Genomic DNA, 19203 nt, shown 5'->3' on the forward strand with positions numbered 1-19203 from the left:
TGGAATGAGAGAAAAGGTAAGTTCTTAAGGGCAGGTGTATTTATTTCATTAATACAACACCACCTTCCACAGGGTATATAAGGAATGTTGTACGCCACTGATTTTCAATACTGCAGTTCTGTAAAGTATACAGTCATAAATATCATGTGCCACAAGCTACAAAATTGTTACATTTAACAGAGCAATTTACCACAGGGAACACAGAATTCATGAAAATGTGTTGAGCATTTGTAATTGTACTTCAGAGTATTTTTCAGAGCTTCTGCTAGTAATTATTTTTGTTAATACACATTACTGTGGTTAGCTATATATATATGTATATACACACACACACTACATTTTTGGAGCATTTTTGTGATCTTTGCAGTACTTTGCTGTCAAACTCCATAATCCTGTAAAGTGTAGAGGTGCTGTATACTAGGTACATTTTAGACAGTAGTTTTTAATCACTGTAATTAAATACTCAACAAAGAACATATTTATCATGTAACTCCCACTAGCAAAAGCTCCCAAAATAAATTTGTTTTGCTAATGTAAGAATATACCAAAACACCAATCACACAGATGTTAATAGCAACAGTTTAAAACAAGGTAATTCACATACTGAAGCACAAAGATTATAAGTACCACTGCTGTTTAAAATGTCCAAGTACTGTTTAATGACCAGAACAGAAAAAAGCACAATATAAAACTCAACTATAGTTATTTCTCTATCCAACTGCAGCTTGTGGCTAATCATATACTGTTAAAGGAAGAGTGGATTATTTTATAAATAATGTTTTGATAGCATTTGAGAATTTAAAAAAGTACTGTCATCATGTATTTTGCTACTATAAATATAATGCTAGTATGTTGTGTTTCAGACACAACTCTTGCAGAACCAGGACAGTTTGTTTGCCAGTAAGCCAATGAGTGTATGCATTTGCAGTCCCCTAGGAGATGACAACGATGTGACGCACTCAGCTTTTGATGGAAGTACACAACTGCATATATAAATTATGTCCTAAGATACTGTGAAGGGTGAAGAGAACTACAGGTTTTTTTAGCATACGTAAATGGAGCTAAGGAAATCAGTTAAATTGCCCCAAGATAACAAAATATCAAATTTATGTAATTTAATGTGTACTTCAGAAAACCATAAAAGCAGAAACAGTTGCATATTTATAGCATAATCTGTAGAAATGTGACTTGCCCTTCAATGCAAAGCAGCAGCACGTGTAAGTTGTTACTGCCTCTGGGGAAGGAAGGGTCACTGACTTAGCTTAACTGCAGGAGTGACAGAATGATACTGTTCAAGTCAGAGGACTGCCGTTCGCCTGTTTTCTTTGAAGGCAAGATTTGAAGATACAGCAGTGAGCCTAACAGGCAGGCCTAACAGATGCTGGGCAGCCAGCCCAAACATATAAGATTACTTTCTCCATCTTCTGATGTTGTAACGTGACTGCTGATTCCCTCAGCCAGGTCTTTCTACAAGACAAGAAAGCCCTTCTAACATGCAAAACAAGAGTGGGACAAACCAACTGCAATATGTTGTCTGCAACTGGTAAAACCTGCTTTATATATCAAAGCACAAGGGGAGTTTTTTCTAGAGGTCAAGGGAACACTTTTATCAGTTGTTTCCAATTTATGGAAAAAAATCTTTATAACAGTAGTGAATAAATGAATGAGATGGAACAATTATTCTGAATTAATGCTGTGTGTCACAATAATATTTAAAAGTTGAAATGTATCGACACAGAAAATTAAAGTCAAATATTGAATATATTAATACACAAAGTTGTATCTTGAAACTAAACTATTTTTGTTGTGCCTCAAATTCAAATATAAACCTTACAAATCTCCATAGCCTCTGTTATAAATTAAACAACTTCTAAACAATACTTGTCAACATTCAAATCTGAATAGACTTTGGCAGCTCTTTGGTAAATACTTATAAATATCAATTAACAAAACTGTAAAAAGGGAGTGGGAAGTCTACCAGGAGGGAGCCTCATTTCTGAAATTCCTCAAAGGGGAACAGAAGTGAAAGAGCCCCCTCAGCAAAAACTATTTCCAAGATTGCTATATTTTATTGAGATTAGTAGCTCTTCCTTCTTTTTTTCTATCCATTCAAATACTATTACATCTGGATTTCAATACATTTCAGACAATTTTTTGTGCTCTACCATATATACATATTCAAAATTTATACACAAACAATAGTGGCTGTTTACGAGTGGAGTTAAGTTTCAGTGCATTTGACAATTAGTTATTGCACACAGAATAATCTCAAATGCCCAATTATTCTACTGGATACGTGTAGCAACAAATATAACCTCTTACATTTTTGAACATCTATCTTTCTGTAAAATCTTGCGTTGGTGACACCTTAGGTGCCGAAGAAGTGAAAGGATCTACAGGGGATCTGTTGCTGGTTATTCTTGATGGTATAGGAGGTGCAGGTGGTCTTCTTGCTGGCATTGTATAGAAGCAATCAGTAGAACTTTTATTCCAGTCTTTATCAAAGTTAATGTCTGAGCCAAGAAAAGTATTTTGTTCAGTGCCCAGCAAATCTGGAGATCCAGCTGACTTCCTGGAACTGATTCGCTTAAAATGTGGAACACTTTTAGATGGCTTTAGCTTTATACTGAAATTCTCCTCCTCATCATCAAATGTTACCCATCCTTTTGGCTGTACATTTTTTTCCATGAAAGATCTACTTTGCAAGCAAAAATTGTTTTCAAATGCATCAACAGAAAATACAGGCTTGCTTGGATTACAGTTGGGGGGATTTAGAGAGGGGAAAGGATTGCAAGCGGTGTGTCCTTCTAGTAAATGCGAAGTTATTTCAGCTTCTTGGGTTTCTGTTCTAAATGGGTTTCCAGCATTAAGAATTCTTTCAGTGAATGGATTTGTGCAGGTCGGTCCAGTAACAAATGGATTTGGAGAGCTGCGCATATGTTCCTGGGATTTGTTAAAGGTTGGAATAGGAGGCATTGCTGGCATGCAATTTACGGCATTCAAAATATCAGCATTTTTTTGTGTTGCAGAAGGCAACTGTATCAACTCCTTTTGGTTTAAAGTTGGAACAGGTGATGTTCGAACAGATGTCTGCATCTTTGACACAAGCAGCTTAAATGACAAATCTTCAAAGGGGTCACTGTTTAATTGTGTTTCAAGTTTGGTGCCATAGGTGCCATTTGTTTTAATCTGTAAAGAAAGCAAGGCGTTTAGTATCATGTGGCTTTAGTGTATCATCTTTTTTTAAGATTCTTAATAATTCCCCATTTCTCTCTGTTCTAGGAGAAGAAAAGCAGCTCTTAGTCTTAACCTGAAACTTTTGTACAAGTTGGCTGTAACTTGCACAATGCACTCAAAGTAAAACGATTGCTTCTTTTCTGGAAAACATTAACGTTCAACTACTTTGCTGAAGAAAAGCTTACTACTTGTTGAACACAACTTTCTTCCTTAGTAGTTGATGCAACTTGAATCTACTTCATGCAACTCAGAATTCTAGCTATAAGCACCATTAGACATCATATCTAAAAATCTTTAAGAAACTTGGGTAATTATGCTGCATTCTAAACAAATGATAACCCAGCACAGACATAGAGTAAAGAGCTCTAGTTTCACTGTTTGAGAGTTGAGTATAAGGCTGATGTTACAAGCAATATTTAAGCATCACAATGAAAGGAAAAATTAGTCTTATTAGTATATGCATTTTAGACATTTTTACGTAGACATATGTATTGGTAGTCATCATCTGTATTTCTTGACACATGAAGCTGCAATCATCAGCTTTGAGGGTGTGGCTTTTTTTAAAATAAATTATATTTTAAAATGGCAAGTTATCATTGTTTAGAATAATACCAAATGGAGAAGACACCGTTTCCTCCATGCAACTTCCTCATCTTTTAAAAAACAAAATATTCCTGTTTTTATAAATTTCTTCAAATAACAATGCAACTTTTATACCTTGTTACAACTGACCAAAGAGGATGAATATCCATGTTACTTCAAGTAATCATACTGACAGAACAGAATTTGGATTCCCACCTTATTAAACCAATGCAAAGCAATTAAGCTTCAGTTAAAATAGCTATTGAGATTTTAAATTTCACAAACAAATCCCTCATTTTAATGCATCACTTCAATACACCCAAATAATTTGGATTTTTAGCATGAAAAACCTACCAATAATGTTTTGTTGAACTGCGATGCTGACAGTTGAACTGTCAACTAAATACGGCATTACAATAGTCTACCCTCAGTCTTTAAACATCTTGGTTTTACTGCATTTACTGTGACTAGTTTAGACCATGTCTCCACCTATCGACTTACTATTTACATGCTTTAAAGACATTCAGGCCTAATAAAATTATGAGAAGCTTTTCCCATGTATCTATCCTGGCATTTTTTTTAAATTGCAGTTTAGTTTGGTAGCAGGAACAAAGCAGGCTGGCAACAATGTACTTGCTCTGGAGGTCTTGTCAGAACAACAGTGTCAGTTGCATGCATCCCTGGTGCTACCACCTCAGAAGAGCTTCTAACACAAATGAAGCCTAATATTACCAAATCATAAATATGAAAATGCTTGTATTTAACTATTCTATGCATACAGCAGGTGTTTTGGGAAATAATATTAAAAGAAGGGCATCAGATAACTATGGGGGGAAAACGCAAAAACTTGGACTGCAGCATGAACGTAAATCAAATGTAACTTGGCACAAGCTGGTTAAGTCCTATGTTCATTAATCAAGTCATCAAAAAATACAAAATTTCAAAGTAACTATGAATCCCAGCTGCTCTTTAACTATAAGTAAAAATTCGGTCTGAAAAGATCCTGGAACGAAATGCTTTTAAATTGTCCAAAGTATAACGGCTTCTTAAGTGTAAAAAACCAGTATATTTTACTTTGGGTAAGAGTAACTTCTCTGTTCTTTGAGAAAGGTGAAACATGGGTTTTATTCTGAAAAAATTTCAAGAGTGCAATTGCATCAGGATTCATTTGCATTAAGGAGAAATGTTAATCCCAACACCTACTCATTTTTTTCCAAATAGACTCAGAGCAGCAGATTCAGCAATGACTAAACAACATACGTGAGGTTCCAGTTGTTTCATAAAAGATGACGAAGCAAAATATTTGCTATGGTGCTGGTAAATATAGTTAACAGCATCAATTCTTATATTGCATTATGAAAAAGAAAAAAGCAAACTATGGTATGATAGTCAATTCATTAATGTGGACAGGTGATTTTGATGTGGATGAGACTGCAGATGTATGAAAATGAGATTCATACATCTTTTCTGCTTGAATAGATGGAGACCACATACAAGACTGGTAAATAGTCAGATACCTGTTACCCTGACGGTTGCTCCTGCTTGTGAGAGAGAAACAGACATCAAAGGAAAGAAAATTAGGAAGAAAATCCAACTAACAAATCAACCTCATGTTAAAAATATTTTAAGCTCTAGCAAAAACATTTTTGAAGATATGAATACAAAGCAAAAATATTTATTACACAACACACAGCATAAGAAAGTTCAAATTTCTGTTGTATTCTACTGCAAGATTTTATAAGCTTTACCATTAAGATTCGACAAAACGCCTCAGGCCAATTCTAATGATGTTTTTATACGATGTTCATTGGGCAGATGACTTCTGCTTGTTTTTGAAGACTGATTCTAAGAGTTTGCCTAGGTAATTCTAACCATTCATTAATAGAAAAGCACTATGGCCCTTATTTTGGGAACTGTGTTGGTACAGTAACCCATCTGTAGCAATAATCTCAACCTGAAAAACTAAGAAATTTCTCTATCAAAACCAAATTCCCCTTAATTTACAATAAATAAAATCTCCCCGTTTACAGTTATTACTTTGCTTTTTTAATCTATTGCTTGGTAATCTACAAAGTCCTGAATATCCACACTGTATACCATGAATTATTTTTAGAAGGAGAGATTTTGGTTCTTAAGTATCACAATCAAGCTTTGAATCAAAGGATGGGTTTAGAATACATTAACTCTCAAAATAGTCTTTATTTCTTTAAAGGCCTCTTCTCAGAAAACTTCATATTTACAAATGGCAATGAAGATACGAATGAAAAGTCATTTAATTTAATTAAACTCTGAAAAAAGCAAATAAAAAACCCTAAGCTGAGACAGTAAGTGAAGCTCAAACTGGGCCTTATTCTTCTTTCTTGTGAATGCAGAGCCTGCATTAATCAAAGAAATGTACTTACAGAGAAAAGGATAGCTACTTGAACCACCTTTAAACTACCTGGCTTAGATATTGTTAACAAAATAGCCACAGCATTATGCAGATTAGAAAACCTGTTTAAAATGTTTTCAGGATATTTTTGATTGCTGTGTATACACACAGATAAATGTAATTATCATCATAATTTTCAAAGAACAGCCTGCACCTCTTTCACAAACCCATCCGCGCTTAAAACTACATTTAAAAGGTATGAGGCCTTCAAAAGTGACAATGTAACCTGTTTCTACTTAGAAAATTAGTATATTCTCCACTACCTTGTGCTTCCATAGGTATTCTCTACTGACAACACTTTCTACTCTTTAGAAAATTGCAGTCCTGATATTCTACCTCTTTTTTTTTTAAAAACTCCTCCTTTTTTTTGTCCTACGTTTCCAAAATGAAGAAAGTTAACAAACAAAGAGGGAAGATCAGCAGAAAGGAAGGAAGAGCATTTAAAGATTTTTTACAAGAATTCAAAATCCTCAGCTCACTGGGGACTGAATTTGGCTGCTTCGGTATGGTACAAAATAGATACTAACTGCTTCAGTTAAAGTGCGCTTTAAATACAGAGGTAAGATAAAATCTGAAATACTGATGTAAAACTTATGTAGTCATAAATATCCACATCTGAGCATATGTTCAAAAAAACTCCAGAAAACAAAAATCAAAAAAAAATTCATTCTTGGCATAAAGCTGACACAAATCAATCAGCTTCAATGAATTTGCACCTTTATTCAAGTAGTAAATAATCAATACTGTAAAAACTAAAAGCACTGGCCTTTAGTGAAGAAATTTAACCATACGTACATATGAAGTACACTGAAAACCTACTTCTGCAGTTGTTAATAGTAGTAAGGAACTATGGCTTTCCTTAAAAAAGTTTTTTTGAAAATAACACTTTAAATGGTCCCATAACAGAGAAGATCAATGTTAACCATATCACATTTTCACATTTTTGGCGGGGCGAGGTATATAGGGACATTGTCAGGGTATGCAGGGATGCGACAAGGAAGGCCAAGGCCGATTTGGAATTAAGTCTAGCAAGGACAACAAGAAGGGCTTCTTCAAATACATCATTAACAAAAGGAAGACTAGGGAAAATGTGGGCGCCCTACTGAATGGGGCAGGGGCCCTGGCGACGAAGGATATAGAGATACTGAATGCCTTCTTTGCTTCACTCTTCGCTGCTAAGGCCAGCCCTCGGGAATCTCGGACCCTGGACACCAGGGAGAAAGTCTGGAGAAAGCAAGACTTTCTCTTGGGCGAGAAGGATCGGGTTAGAGATCATTTAGGCAGACCTGACACCCACAGGTCCGTGGGCCCTGATGGCATGCACCCGCAAGTGCTGAGGGAGCTAGCGGATGTCATTGCTAGGCCACTCTCCATCATCTTGGAAAGGTCATGGCAATCAGGAGAGGTGACTGAGGACTGGAAGAAAGCCAGTGTCACTCCAGCCTTCAAAAAGGACAAGAAGGAGGAGCCAGGGAACTAAAGGCCAGTCAGCCTCATCTCCATCCCTGGAAAGGTGATGGAGCAGCTCATCCGGGAGGCCATCTCTAAGCATGTGGAGAACAAGAAGGTGATCAGGAGTAGTCAGCATGGATTCACCAAAGGGAAATCATGCTTGACCAACCGTATAGCCTTCTGCGATGGGATGACTGGCTGGGTAGATGAGGGGAGAGCAGATGTCCACCTGGGCTTCCGCAAGGCTTTTGACACTGTCTCCCATCACATCCTCATAGGCAAGCTCAGGAAGTGTGGGCTGGATGAGTGGACGGTGAGGTGGACTGAGAACTGGCTGGGTGGCAGAGCTCAGAGGGTTGTGGTCAGTGGTGCAGAGTCTAGTTGGAGGCCGTTAGCTAGCAGTGTCCCCCAGGGGCCAATACTGGGTCCAGTCTTGTTCAACTTATTCACCTGGATGAAGGGACAGAGGGCCTCCTCAGCAAGTTTGCCGATGATACTAAACTGGGAGGAGTGGCTGACACACCAGAAGGCTGCGCTGCCGTTCAGAGGGACCTGGACAGGCTGGAGAGCTGGGCGGAGAGGAACCTCCTGAAGTTCAACATAGGCAAGTGCAGGGTCCTGCACCTGGGGAGGAATAACCCCAGGCACCAGGACTGATTGGGGGCTGACCTGCTGGAGAGCAGCTCTGTGGAGAAGGCCCTGGGAGCCCTCCACAACAGGGACAACAAGTTAAGCATGAGCCAGCCATGTGCCCTGGTAGCCAAGAACCCCAATGATATCCTGGAGTACATGAGGAAGAGTGTTGCCAGCAGGTCGAGGGAGGTGATCCTCTGCCTCTACTCAGCCCTGGTGAGGCCTCCCCTGGAGTACTGTGTCCAATTCTGGGCTCCCCAGTACAAGAGAGACATGGCGCTCCTGGACAGAGTCCAGCGGAGGGCTACAAAGATGATGAGGGGACTGGAGCGTCTCTCCTCTGAGGAAAGGCTGAGAGAGCTGGGCCTCTTCAGCCTGGAGAAGAGAAGACTGAGGGGGAATCTGATCAAGGTGTACAAGTGTCTGAATAGAGGGTGACAAGAGGATGGGGCCAGACTCTTCTCCGTGGTGCCCAGCGACAGGACGAGAGGCAACGGGCACCAACTGAACCGCGGGAAGTTCCCTCTGAACCTGAGGAAAAACTTCTTGGCTGTGAGGGTGACAGAGCACTGGCACAGGTTGCCCAGAGAGGTTGTGGGAGTCTCCTTCCCTGGAGATACTCAAAACCGTCTGGATGTGATCCTGGGTAATATGCTCTAGAGGACCCTGCTTGAGCAGGGGGGTGGGAAGGATAAGTGTACTTCTGTGAAGGAAGAAGTCAGTATCATCTTCCTTCAATGAATTATCATCAACATAAAGCACCACATACTCTTTCATGACGTCTATATAGCTTACTTGGTAATTGAACACCTCTGTTAGATAGTTGCTACAATGCTTAATTTATGCGTTTAAGTAAACTTAAATTACTTAGGTTGGTATTTTTCTGTATAAAATCGTCTAATGACCACATAATTGTAAGAACAAGTTGTCCATAAATTCTAAAACTGTCCTAACAAATCTTAAGTTAAATGTTTAGTATTTAAGACACTAGTTCATGGACTAGTGAACTCAATATAAAATTGAGTAAGGATTATCTTATTAGAGCCGACCCACCTTTGGATCCAATCTTTCAACCTTTATTTTTGTTTGTTTGCTTTGGGGGTTTCGCACACATCGATGTCAATAAGTGCGAGTTGTGTTAATGTGCATAAAGAAACAACATATATCAACCAGTTTTTTTACTCACTTGCTGCTGTGAAGGAACAGATTCAGAAGGCAAACTGTGAGATGATCTGCTACGAGGAGGTGGTTGGGGAGGAGGTTCCAGACTCTGTGGGGTACTTGTCTGAGGTGGATGGGATGACACAGGGATCAGAGGCTCTTGCATCCTTAGGGCAGGTGGTGGCTGCATGGCAGGTTGAGAAGGTCCAGCAGCCTGAGGCTTTAGTGGTTCAGGAAGTAATGGCGAGCCTACAAATATATTTTCAGTGCTTTTCATTGTAAAGAACTATAATGGAACCTTAAGAGGGGTATGAATGAGAATATGTGAGTGTGGAGGCATCAGACAGAACTGCAGAAGGAGGACTGTAAGAATGGCAAGTATTCATGGCAACTAGATTAGCAGTAATCAAAAGTCCATCATTCCATCACATCTTCATTAAAACTGACTATTACAGATACAATAGAGATTACTATAGATAAAAAAGAATCAGAATTCAAGCCATCCTTAAATGTAATTTGGTTGTATTTAAATGTATTTCGGAAGTCACTATTATGAAATGTATATTTTGAAATCAATACATTGAAAAAAACCACTTTGTTTTCTAGTTTAGCAAGTGCTTTTGAAAATCAAACATAAACACTATTCTAAATATCATGATTATGGAGTGACTACAGTGAAGAATGATCCAGTGATTAACATCTATGATATGACACACCAATACGCCCAGACCAGAACCCAGAAATGCAGTCAAAGAGTTTCTCTCGACAGAATGAAATTGGTGAGCCTAGATCTCCTCTGACTGCTGCCTATTATTAGGTAAGGGTTTACAGTACTGGCTGGTAATCTACACTAACAGAAACTGCCAGGTGTTACTACATTGAAGAATCTTCATTTCTAGTGAAATATGAAGGAATCTCCAGTTGAAGACAAAGCATTCAAACCAGAGATAGTACCTCTTGACTGCATAGTGACAGCCTAAGTATATCTAACTGTAATGTTGCATATTATTTATACTTCAGAAGGAATAAAACTTACTCCTTGGTGGTTCAGCAGGTTTGGCTTGAATTTCAGATGCTGGTCTTCCCCCAGAGGGACGGATATGGCTTTGTGGTGCACTGATAACTCCAGCTCGAGGAGGAACAGTCTGAAATAAACATTGGTAAAAAAGAAAGCATCTTAATTCTACTTTAGAACTACTGCCATCAATTGCTAAATGACTCAGAGCAATTAGGACTCTGCAAAAAATAAACCATTTGATAACAGTTACTAAGCTAATTTTTTATGCCTATATAAAAGCAAAGAGTGTGTTCACAAAACATATGATGGCTCAGTTCAAAGCAAATAATTTTTACAGCTGACTTCAACTTTATATTTACCAGTGCAGGGTCCTGAACCCAAAATATTTCAGAAATTACAACATTTATTATTTTGCTAGAATTAGTAAGTGAATTAGACCTAAGTCCGTGAATTGCGTTAAGCAACAAAAAACAATGATATTATTTTGGGATGGAAAAGACCTAATAAGAATGTATTGATAAACTACTGTCAATCTAAATTGTAGATACTGTCTAATTTTTAGACTGTAATTATACTCTGCCATTTGCAAAGAGCAGCTGCATTAAATGTTATACATTAAATATCCAAGATACGCATAAAGGACCATGCTTGTTTATTTTCTCTAAAACTCATGTTTGCCTTTCAGAAAAAAAACGAATGATCATCAGGCAAGATAATGTTTGTAAAATTTCTGTTTCCTCTAAAATTGTCCTTGTTTATTAACGATCCTACAAATCTGGAACAAGAATAGAGCAAACCCTATTACACAGTTCTCCACACAAACTGATTGAAAAACAAACCAACCCCCCCCCACTCCATGACAAATATCATCCTTCATCTTACTTTTACTAGATGTATGCACTGGATGATGTGTGATACATTATGCTTGGTTGAATCCATTTACAACTTGCTAAACTCTTTAGACTACCTAAACCTCTGAAACATCTGTCTTCCTTTTGATTGTCAAGATGCATGTGGTCATTCCTTTTCCTCTGAATGTTGAGAAAGTAGACAGAAGTATGGTGGGATTAAATTCCAAAATGTATACAAAAACATATTTCTGTACAATAGTAATCAAAAAGGAACAGAAACAAAGGTTAAAATAATCCTCCGCTGCACTTTGCGGGACGCACAGCACTTTGAGGTTACTGTCCCTGGTCCTGAAAGTCTTCTAAACTAACTGAGAAAAAAAAACTAACTGAGAAAACAAACTGAGAAAAACAGGAATCTCAGTTTGGAAATCTGAAGGAGAGTCAAGCTAAGGCCTGAAAACCAAACAGATTTTATGATTTTTTTTTCTTCCAGACCCTCTATTTGATACCGCTTTTTTAGAAAATCTCAGCATTTGAAGAGGAAGAGATGCGGTCAGCTTTGTCTTAACAAGTGACACTGGCAATAGCAAAGCGTGGCCCTTCCTGGAAACTGGCCAGCAGCTCTCACTTGAGTCCAGCCTGGGCACTGAGAAGCACAGGCAAGAGAAGCTTTTTTTCTCTCTTGCTCATCTGAATAAAAATCTTTGCATTTAAGCCAGTTCCAACTGGCTTAATCTCTGGTTGAATTCTGGTTCTGGTTGAATCTCTTCTATATGCCAGATGATTTTATTGAACTATTTTGATTTAGAAATGGCAAATGCTGAGTGAGCTCCAAATTACAGAAGAGAGAGGTAGATGGTGGTAAGTAACAGATTCTTACACTGTATACCTTGCTCACTTTATCCAAATTTGAGAAGAGTGCTTTTTATATTTCTGGGAAAATATTAAGTGCAAAGATGATTATAAAAATCACATCAAGGTCCACTCACTGAGAGAGTCAATCTCTCTGAGAAAAATGAATCAACAGAAAGTGATTCTGACAGTAGCCTTCAATAGTGGTTTTCAACAGTGTTTTACAATTCTACAAGAGAAATAGCAAGAGTACAACTCCTTTAAGTTTTGTAAGAACTCTGATATCTCTGCACAGGTGGCAATGTTCTTTTATTTCTTGCTCTTTTAGAAAGTGGTGAAGGATTCTACACCCTTTTTGATCCTTGTGCTCTCTATCCCGTCAGTGTCATTGGGAACAGGAGACCAAAGAGAAGAGCCAAATGCCTTAGAGAAGGAAAACAAAGTTCTCTAGTTGCCAAAAAATTAATAAGAAGTCACTTACAAATTTAAATAAATTCACCAAATTTTGCTGCTTTTTAGTCTCTAAAATATCCAGGGATAAAAATGTATTATTTAAGTCAAAAGCTCTGATCTGCCACAACAGAGGGAATGATGTAGGCACAGACACTGCGGCTGATGCAGATACAGAAAGTGAAGTCCTTCACGCTTCTGCAAAAATTCTAAAATATACTGCAAAGTTTAAACAATTACCAACAAATAATACTGTTTCTTAGTAATTATGTAAAAATATCCACAGCTGTTGAAACACCTTTTCCTTCCCCAATACAAGTCTCCTACTTGCTGCTGTTAAGAGAAATAAGGCAGATTGTCTTCCATCTCTTGATTTCTTTTTTTAAGGGAAGTATTCAAGCTTCCATAAATCCTTCATACAGTTCCTTCAGTTGGTTTCATAAGTACAACATAAAATGCAAAACCAATATTTGTGCCGAGCTGCATATTTCACTTTTATATGATGAACATTACCAAAATTAATTGATTAAAACAAGGTACAAAATCCCATTACACATGAAGAAATCTATCTATCTATCTATCTATATATATATCAACTGCCTGAGAGCAATCCACTGCTATTAGGATATACAATTCAGCACAGCAGACAATACATGTTATCATTCCAAATCAGCATGTGTTCAACAGGAACATAAAACACAGAATAAGCATAGCTTTGCACTTTGTGCAGTTGTTTGAAAGTGGACACAAAATGTAGTATTACTTGAGATCCTACGCAATGATTGTATAGGGTGCAAAACAATAAAGCAAGGTCTTGTATATATACTGGAGTATTTTCAGTGAAAAGACAACAAGAATTGTGGAAGCAAATTAACTCACATACGTTGTAAAATGACTAATACATTTTGCAGTCCTCTTATGCCTGTTACAACTTACAAAAAAACCCACAATCAGTGTAACAAAATATAGAAACTTGGGAGGAAAATAGAAAATAGAATACCTACCGGTCTGGTTGTGCTATATCCAGCAGTTCCTGCACTTGAAAATCCAGTTGAAGGTGGAGGCTGACTACGAACTGTAACAAAGATATTGTAGACGGCTGACTTAGAACATATTTCAAAATCAACTTTTCTGTATTATAATTACTACAAAGCATGAACCTGTATTACCTAAATTGTCTTTTCTTTGTGTTCCAGGACTTTTTTGTGCTTTGAAGCGTGGAAAAAAATCAGATTATATTTGTTAGATCAGCTACAAACTGGTATTATATAGTAATGATACGTTATCACTAATGGAAATGGGAGCAAAAATACATCATTAGTGACTTTTAAAAAGTTGTTACAAATTAAAGTCCACTCATAAGCTGAACTGTTACATTAGCACACTCTTGTCCGATGGTAAATGTGAAGCAATCTGACCCTTTTAATTATAAATTAGCATTTGTTGCAAGCTGAAGATGCCCATGTTTACAGGTACTCTGTTTTCTGAACGTTTCTAGGAGAAGCTGCTTTTGTTTGCGATATATTCTTCAGATATTCTAACAGCAACCTTTAAAACAAAGAAAACTGACATAACATGCTGATTCAAAAGAAATCATGTGATCAGTATAGTGCATCTGTAACTATACATACTTCAGCAACCTATAGGGTCTATACCAAAGTTCCTGCACCTACTTTCCTTGTTTATGGGACAAACGCATCGTAGAACCAACCTCAACATTTACATGCTGATGCTGATGACAAACCTTGTATGCAACATTCATGTTGTGAAGTACAAGATCCAAAAAAGTTGCCTTTACTTCAGACAAGTGCACAACTTTGAACAGGCAAAAGAGTTTGGGGATTCTGGCTTGCATTTCTGCTGTCTATGTACAAGGAAGGCAACATCAGCATTTCAGTTACAGTAAGTGGTAGCTAAGACACTTGGTTTATCAAATCAGCTTCCCCTTGTCAGACAACACTGCCTTATTAGAACCCGCCACAGCTTTCGGGTACAGTTCTCAGTAGATGCAACTTGCACCCTGAGCAACCTGCTCTAGAGTTCACCCTGCTTTGAGCTTGGGGGTTGGACTAGATGACCTCCAGAGGTCCCTTCCAACCTCAACTTTTCTGTGAAAATAATCATTCTGTCCATTTAGGAAAATGAACTAGCAATATAGCCAAAATGAATTATAACTATATGGGAAGTCATTTTGATGGTAAAAATTTGACTATATTAGGACTTTCATTGCTACACCTATGTTAGCTACTAAGGGTCATATTCCTGAGGGGAGGGGAAGAAACTCCAAACACAGCTCTGCTGGCATGGGTAAAATGGGACCCATTCAGGACTACGTGCAGGCTCTGGCCAGAATAATGCAAGAAAGATGCTTCTCATAAATATATGTCCCATACATTTAGGCAACTGAATCAAAACACATGCACTGTGCTCTTTAAGAAGAGCTAAAATACTAAATTATAGGCTAAATTATTTTACTACAAATTCTTCCTCCCAAATATATGAACATATGTAGTTCTTAATGAAAAATCAGACTTTCTAGATTTCTCATTTAGTTACAGATATATTATTTGTTTCAGTAGTCAGCCAAAGTCATCCAGATGTAGCAAATGGAGAGAGTAGACTTAAAAAAACACTACATCTTTCACTGAGATTCAGCCTTGAAAATACGCTTCTTGATTAGTGCAGTCTAAGTCTTCACTTCGTTTTTCACAGATGAACATTGCCTTCTATGACATTTCACACCATCACTGAAAAACAGCAAGCAACTCTCCTGTCTAAAAACTGTTAAATAAAAGAAAAAAGATCCTATACAATAAATGCCTTAATGAATCTGCCTTTAGTATCACAAGGACGATAATATTACTCAAGTATTACATCAAAAATCCATGTCTAGAATACAAAAATTGTTATGTTACCTTCTACTTCTCTCCTAGCTACCCCAGGACTGGGAGGAGCTCCAAGACCTTTTTAGAGAAAGAAGAAAAGCTGTACATTGCATAAGAAAAGCAGTAGATTGAGAAAGCAAAAACAGGAAGGGCACTGCCACAAGCCAGCTTTATATAATTTAAAAATGGCCTAGCTAGATTGTAGCTACTTCTAGGAGATAACTGTTTGCAGCAGCATAAGGAAACCAGACTGATATGAAATAGAGATCAACAAGTAAGCTCATGTTTAGAAAAATGCTATTACTTCAATTTTTCATTGCAGTTGAAAGAGAATTTAATTTTTTCCATATTCACTCTCCTCAAGCTTTTGTAAAATCCAAAATTAAACTAAATGTCAGTCTTGAAACTTTTCTAAAAGAGCGCATACCTACACTCAAACACTTGAAAATAACCATGTATATCAGTTAAACCCCGTGACATTAGGACTGCTTCCTGTAAATCAGAAAGTCTGTTGGGGAAACTATGTTGTATGTTTCTGCCAAGACTGCATTTGAATAAGTAAATGTATGGAATAAGTAAGTTCACCACTTTATATAACGTATTGTATTCTGCAAAATTGTATCATTAAGTTATTGCCAAGCAGTACTCTGTACTTACTAAAGCTGCATCAACTGGTGCAGAAAATACCTGCATTAAATTGTTGCAGTTCAGATTGAAAGACAGAAGATTTTCAATCATGCATAAGCATGCTGAATTATTCAGATTCTGCAAAACGTTCAAGCATATACGGGGTCCATAAAACTGTATGGTAAAAAACACAGAGGGCAGAGATAACACCAGATGGTATGCAAGGAGAAATCCTTTAGGCATGCGTAGAGGAATAAGTAACAGTAACATCTGGAAACTCTAGAGTGGCTTGAGTATAGATGAGGGAGGGGGAGCTAGCGTTCAAGAAGCCTACCTTTAAAGCAACTTTTGCCTTAGCGATGACACAGCCTCATGCTTTCTCATCATGTGCCAATGTGTGGTATCTGCTCAGGAGCTCTCTATCATCTGGAAAGAGTGCTGTGAATTTTGTCAGATATGGGTGGAGGTGTCACTCAGAGCAGGAACAGCGAAGGCTGCAGATGAGGTTGGTATATAACTACCTCCAGAGATGTCAAATCTCTGGTTTTGCTGAACATCTGATCCAGAAATGCTAAATACAGGCACACATTATATATTCTGGATGGGTCGAGGCTCTGCCAACTAACCTTAGATTTCCATTGCAAAGTTTCTGACAGTGAACTTCTCTGTTTGAGAGAGAACCAGCACTGAAGAAGGACGAACAGATAATGTTTGTAAGGAGAGGGCACAGGAGGGGAGCACTTTCTGAGGACATTTCACTGCTTTCACGCACTAGCTCTGCCCGTCTCCTATGCAAACTAGAGGAATCCTGGGGGAAAATTAGAAAGTGGTAACCCACAGGCTACGAGAAGCCTACCAACTAGAAGAAATAAAGGGAGGTGGAGATCAGCCCAAAACCCTCACTTCATCTCATTAGGTACAAGACACTTTGTTGAACCCTCTGTGGGTACAGAGGCCTGAAGCTATCTGTTCTTCTCAGAGTATTAACGGAAATGAATGCAACTCTCTAGGAGTAGGGAACTAGCCTGTTCATCTCATGGATTTTTTGCACTCTCCCCTCTCAAAGCTTACCTCAGCCCTTACTTTGAATAGGTATTTTCAGGATGATCTCATGGTTTATACAGGATGATTAAGTCAACTCCTTTCAAGAGAAGGAAGGGAGAGAACCTCTTTGACCATAACATACAGCCATGCTCCTATGTTGGTACACTACATAGAGGAGGACTTCTGTCCATGAGGATTTAAAAAGGTTTTGTGAATTAAAAGATTCATTATATAAGGGAGAAAGGGCATATATTGGGAACCTCCCGATCAAACATCCCAAATTTCACTTATTAATAAGGCTATAGTGATAAAGCAAAATTATTGTACTGTGATAATGCTATCACAGTTGGCATGATAAGAGAATTTTCATCTTCAGGACAGTGAAAAACATACATCTGCACCTAAAACATATTTTCTGGGTATAACTTTTAACTGCATATGGCTTGACAGTTCTATTGCAGTTTGAAACAGCGTTTTGCAGGTGAAAATATCACATACGTGTTTTACAAAAGCAGTATTTTAAAGAAAGAGGTTGGATATATACAGAAAAAAATCCGTGCCTTATGCCCTGAAATCTTTCAGACAGAACTGCATGGTCTGTAAAGATTACATTTACACATTAGCTTAACTGAAAACAAAGCAACTCCAGCGTCTCATAAACTGTGCATACGTGTGTGTGTGTGTGTGTGCATATATATATCTGAAATCTAGGCCATTGAACATCTCGAGTAACCACAGCACAAAATCTTAATTTTGAATGACAAACAATTGAGAGCTTATAAGATCCTCAGTGGAAATCTTTTGTATTAACAGACAAAAACTCTACACTTTGCAAACTTTTGCAAAGAGCATATAGCCTTGTTTCCATCCTTCCTTGAATTCTGACCTACTCTTGATATAAAATAGACCAAACCCTACTAAAACTTAGATGCCCAAGTCCTGCTCCCATCTTCAAAGCATAGTGGGCCGTGAGAGGAAATGTCAGTCACGTACATTGAAGCACTCCGAATAAAAGCTTAGAACACATGGGCAAAAATAAAATATAATATTTAAAATCCTCAACATATAAAGGCATGATCAACGTCACTTTGCTTGTGTTACAGAAGTCATGCATGGGTATTGTCACTGTATTCCAGGTAAGAGAAAGACAGATGCAATTTACCCAAGCATAATAGCACATTATCACATTAATACTGCTTCCAGTCCTGTGCTAGCTTGCTCCGAGCTAAGCTCAGGTACCACTGAAAAGCAAAGCCTTGTGCCTTACGAATATATTCTATGAGTGGAAAATGAAGAGGTTAGAAAAAAATAGGATGAGCTTTAGATCAGAACAATGACTAAAAAAAAAAAATATTACAATCCCTTACAAGACTGCATAAAAAGTAAGCTAGACTTCTTTATACAAAGCTATGTCAGAAAAGAGAGTAAAAAGGCGGCTAGTCTTTGCACAAGTGAGACTGAACCTAGGCAAACAGGATTGTGTCAGTGCATGTAAAACTGGTAGTGCAATGAATTAAAAACTCACATATGTTGCCTGTTATGTATAAACTAGCTATTTTCTATAACAGAAGTGTTTTAACTAATTTGAAATACTTCAAACAGCTACAGGTTATTATGCCAAAAGTTGGACTGTGCATAACTCTTTCATTAGCTTTCTGTATACTCATCTGATTGTTCTCCAATGTTCCATATCGAAAAATACATCCAGAGACAAGTGACAATGACATAGCTGTAAATTCCCTGCAGAAGCATTTACACTTTTCATATTTATCTAACCAGCTTCACTTGTCCAAAGTCTATCTTCTAAGGGCTATCTATAAGACTTCTCAAAGTTCCCAAACAGTTTCCAAAAGATGAAAAAAAGAATTAGTTTCAAGAGAATGCTTCTTCTCTCTGTTGCATCTAAGAGCTATGCATATCATTAACAGCAGAATAAGTTAGCTCATGTTTATGTACTAAGTCAAATACTTGACTCATTTT

At 37.6% G+C, this 19203-nt stretch overlaps 1 protein-coding gene across 23 annotated transcripts in view; it reads right to left on the reverse strand.

Annotated features, from left to right (window-relative positions):
* Nucleotides 1–17: 17 nt before the first annotated feature.
* SYNJ1 (synaptojanin 1) overlaps nt 18–19203 on the reverse strand; it is a 71835-nt gene continuing 52649 nt past the window's right edge. For 8 of the 23 annotated variants that reach the window (XM_068912374.1, XM_068912405.1, XM_068912364.1 and 5 more), the window contains 6 exons: nt 15583–15630; nt 13837–13875; nt 13672–13742; nt 10533–10641; nt 9522–9745; nt 18–3189 (listed from right to left, as the gene is read on the reverse strand). In XM_068912374.1, coding sequence (XP_068768475.1) covers nt 2335–3189; nt 9522–9745; nt 10533–10641; nt 13672–13742; nt 13837–13875; nt 15583–15630 — 1346 coding nt within the window. In that variant the 3' untranslated portion in view covers nt 18–2334. Of the gene's footprint in view, nt 3190–5336; nt 5361–9521; nt 9746–10532; nt 10642–13671; nt 13743–13836; nt 13876–15582; nt 15631–19203 lie in introns of all 23 variants that reach the window. The other 15 variants (XM_068912452.1, XM_068912425.1, XM_068912420.1 and 12 more) reach the window with 7 other exon arrangements.

Source organism: Struthio camelus, chromosome 1 (assembly GCF_040807025.1).
Source record: "Struthio camelus isolate bStrCam1 chromosome 1, bStrCam1.hap1, whole genome shotgun sequence".
Classification (NCBI taxonomy): domain Eukaryota; kingdom Metazoa; phylum Chordata; class Aves; order Struthioniformes; family Struthionidae; genus Struthio; species Struthio camelus.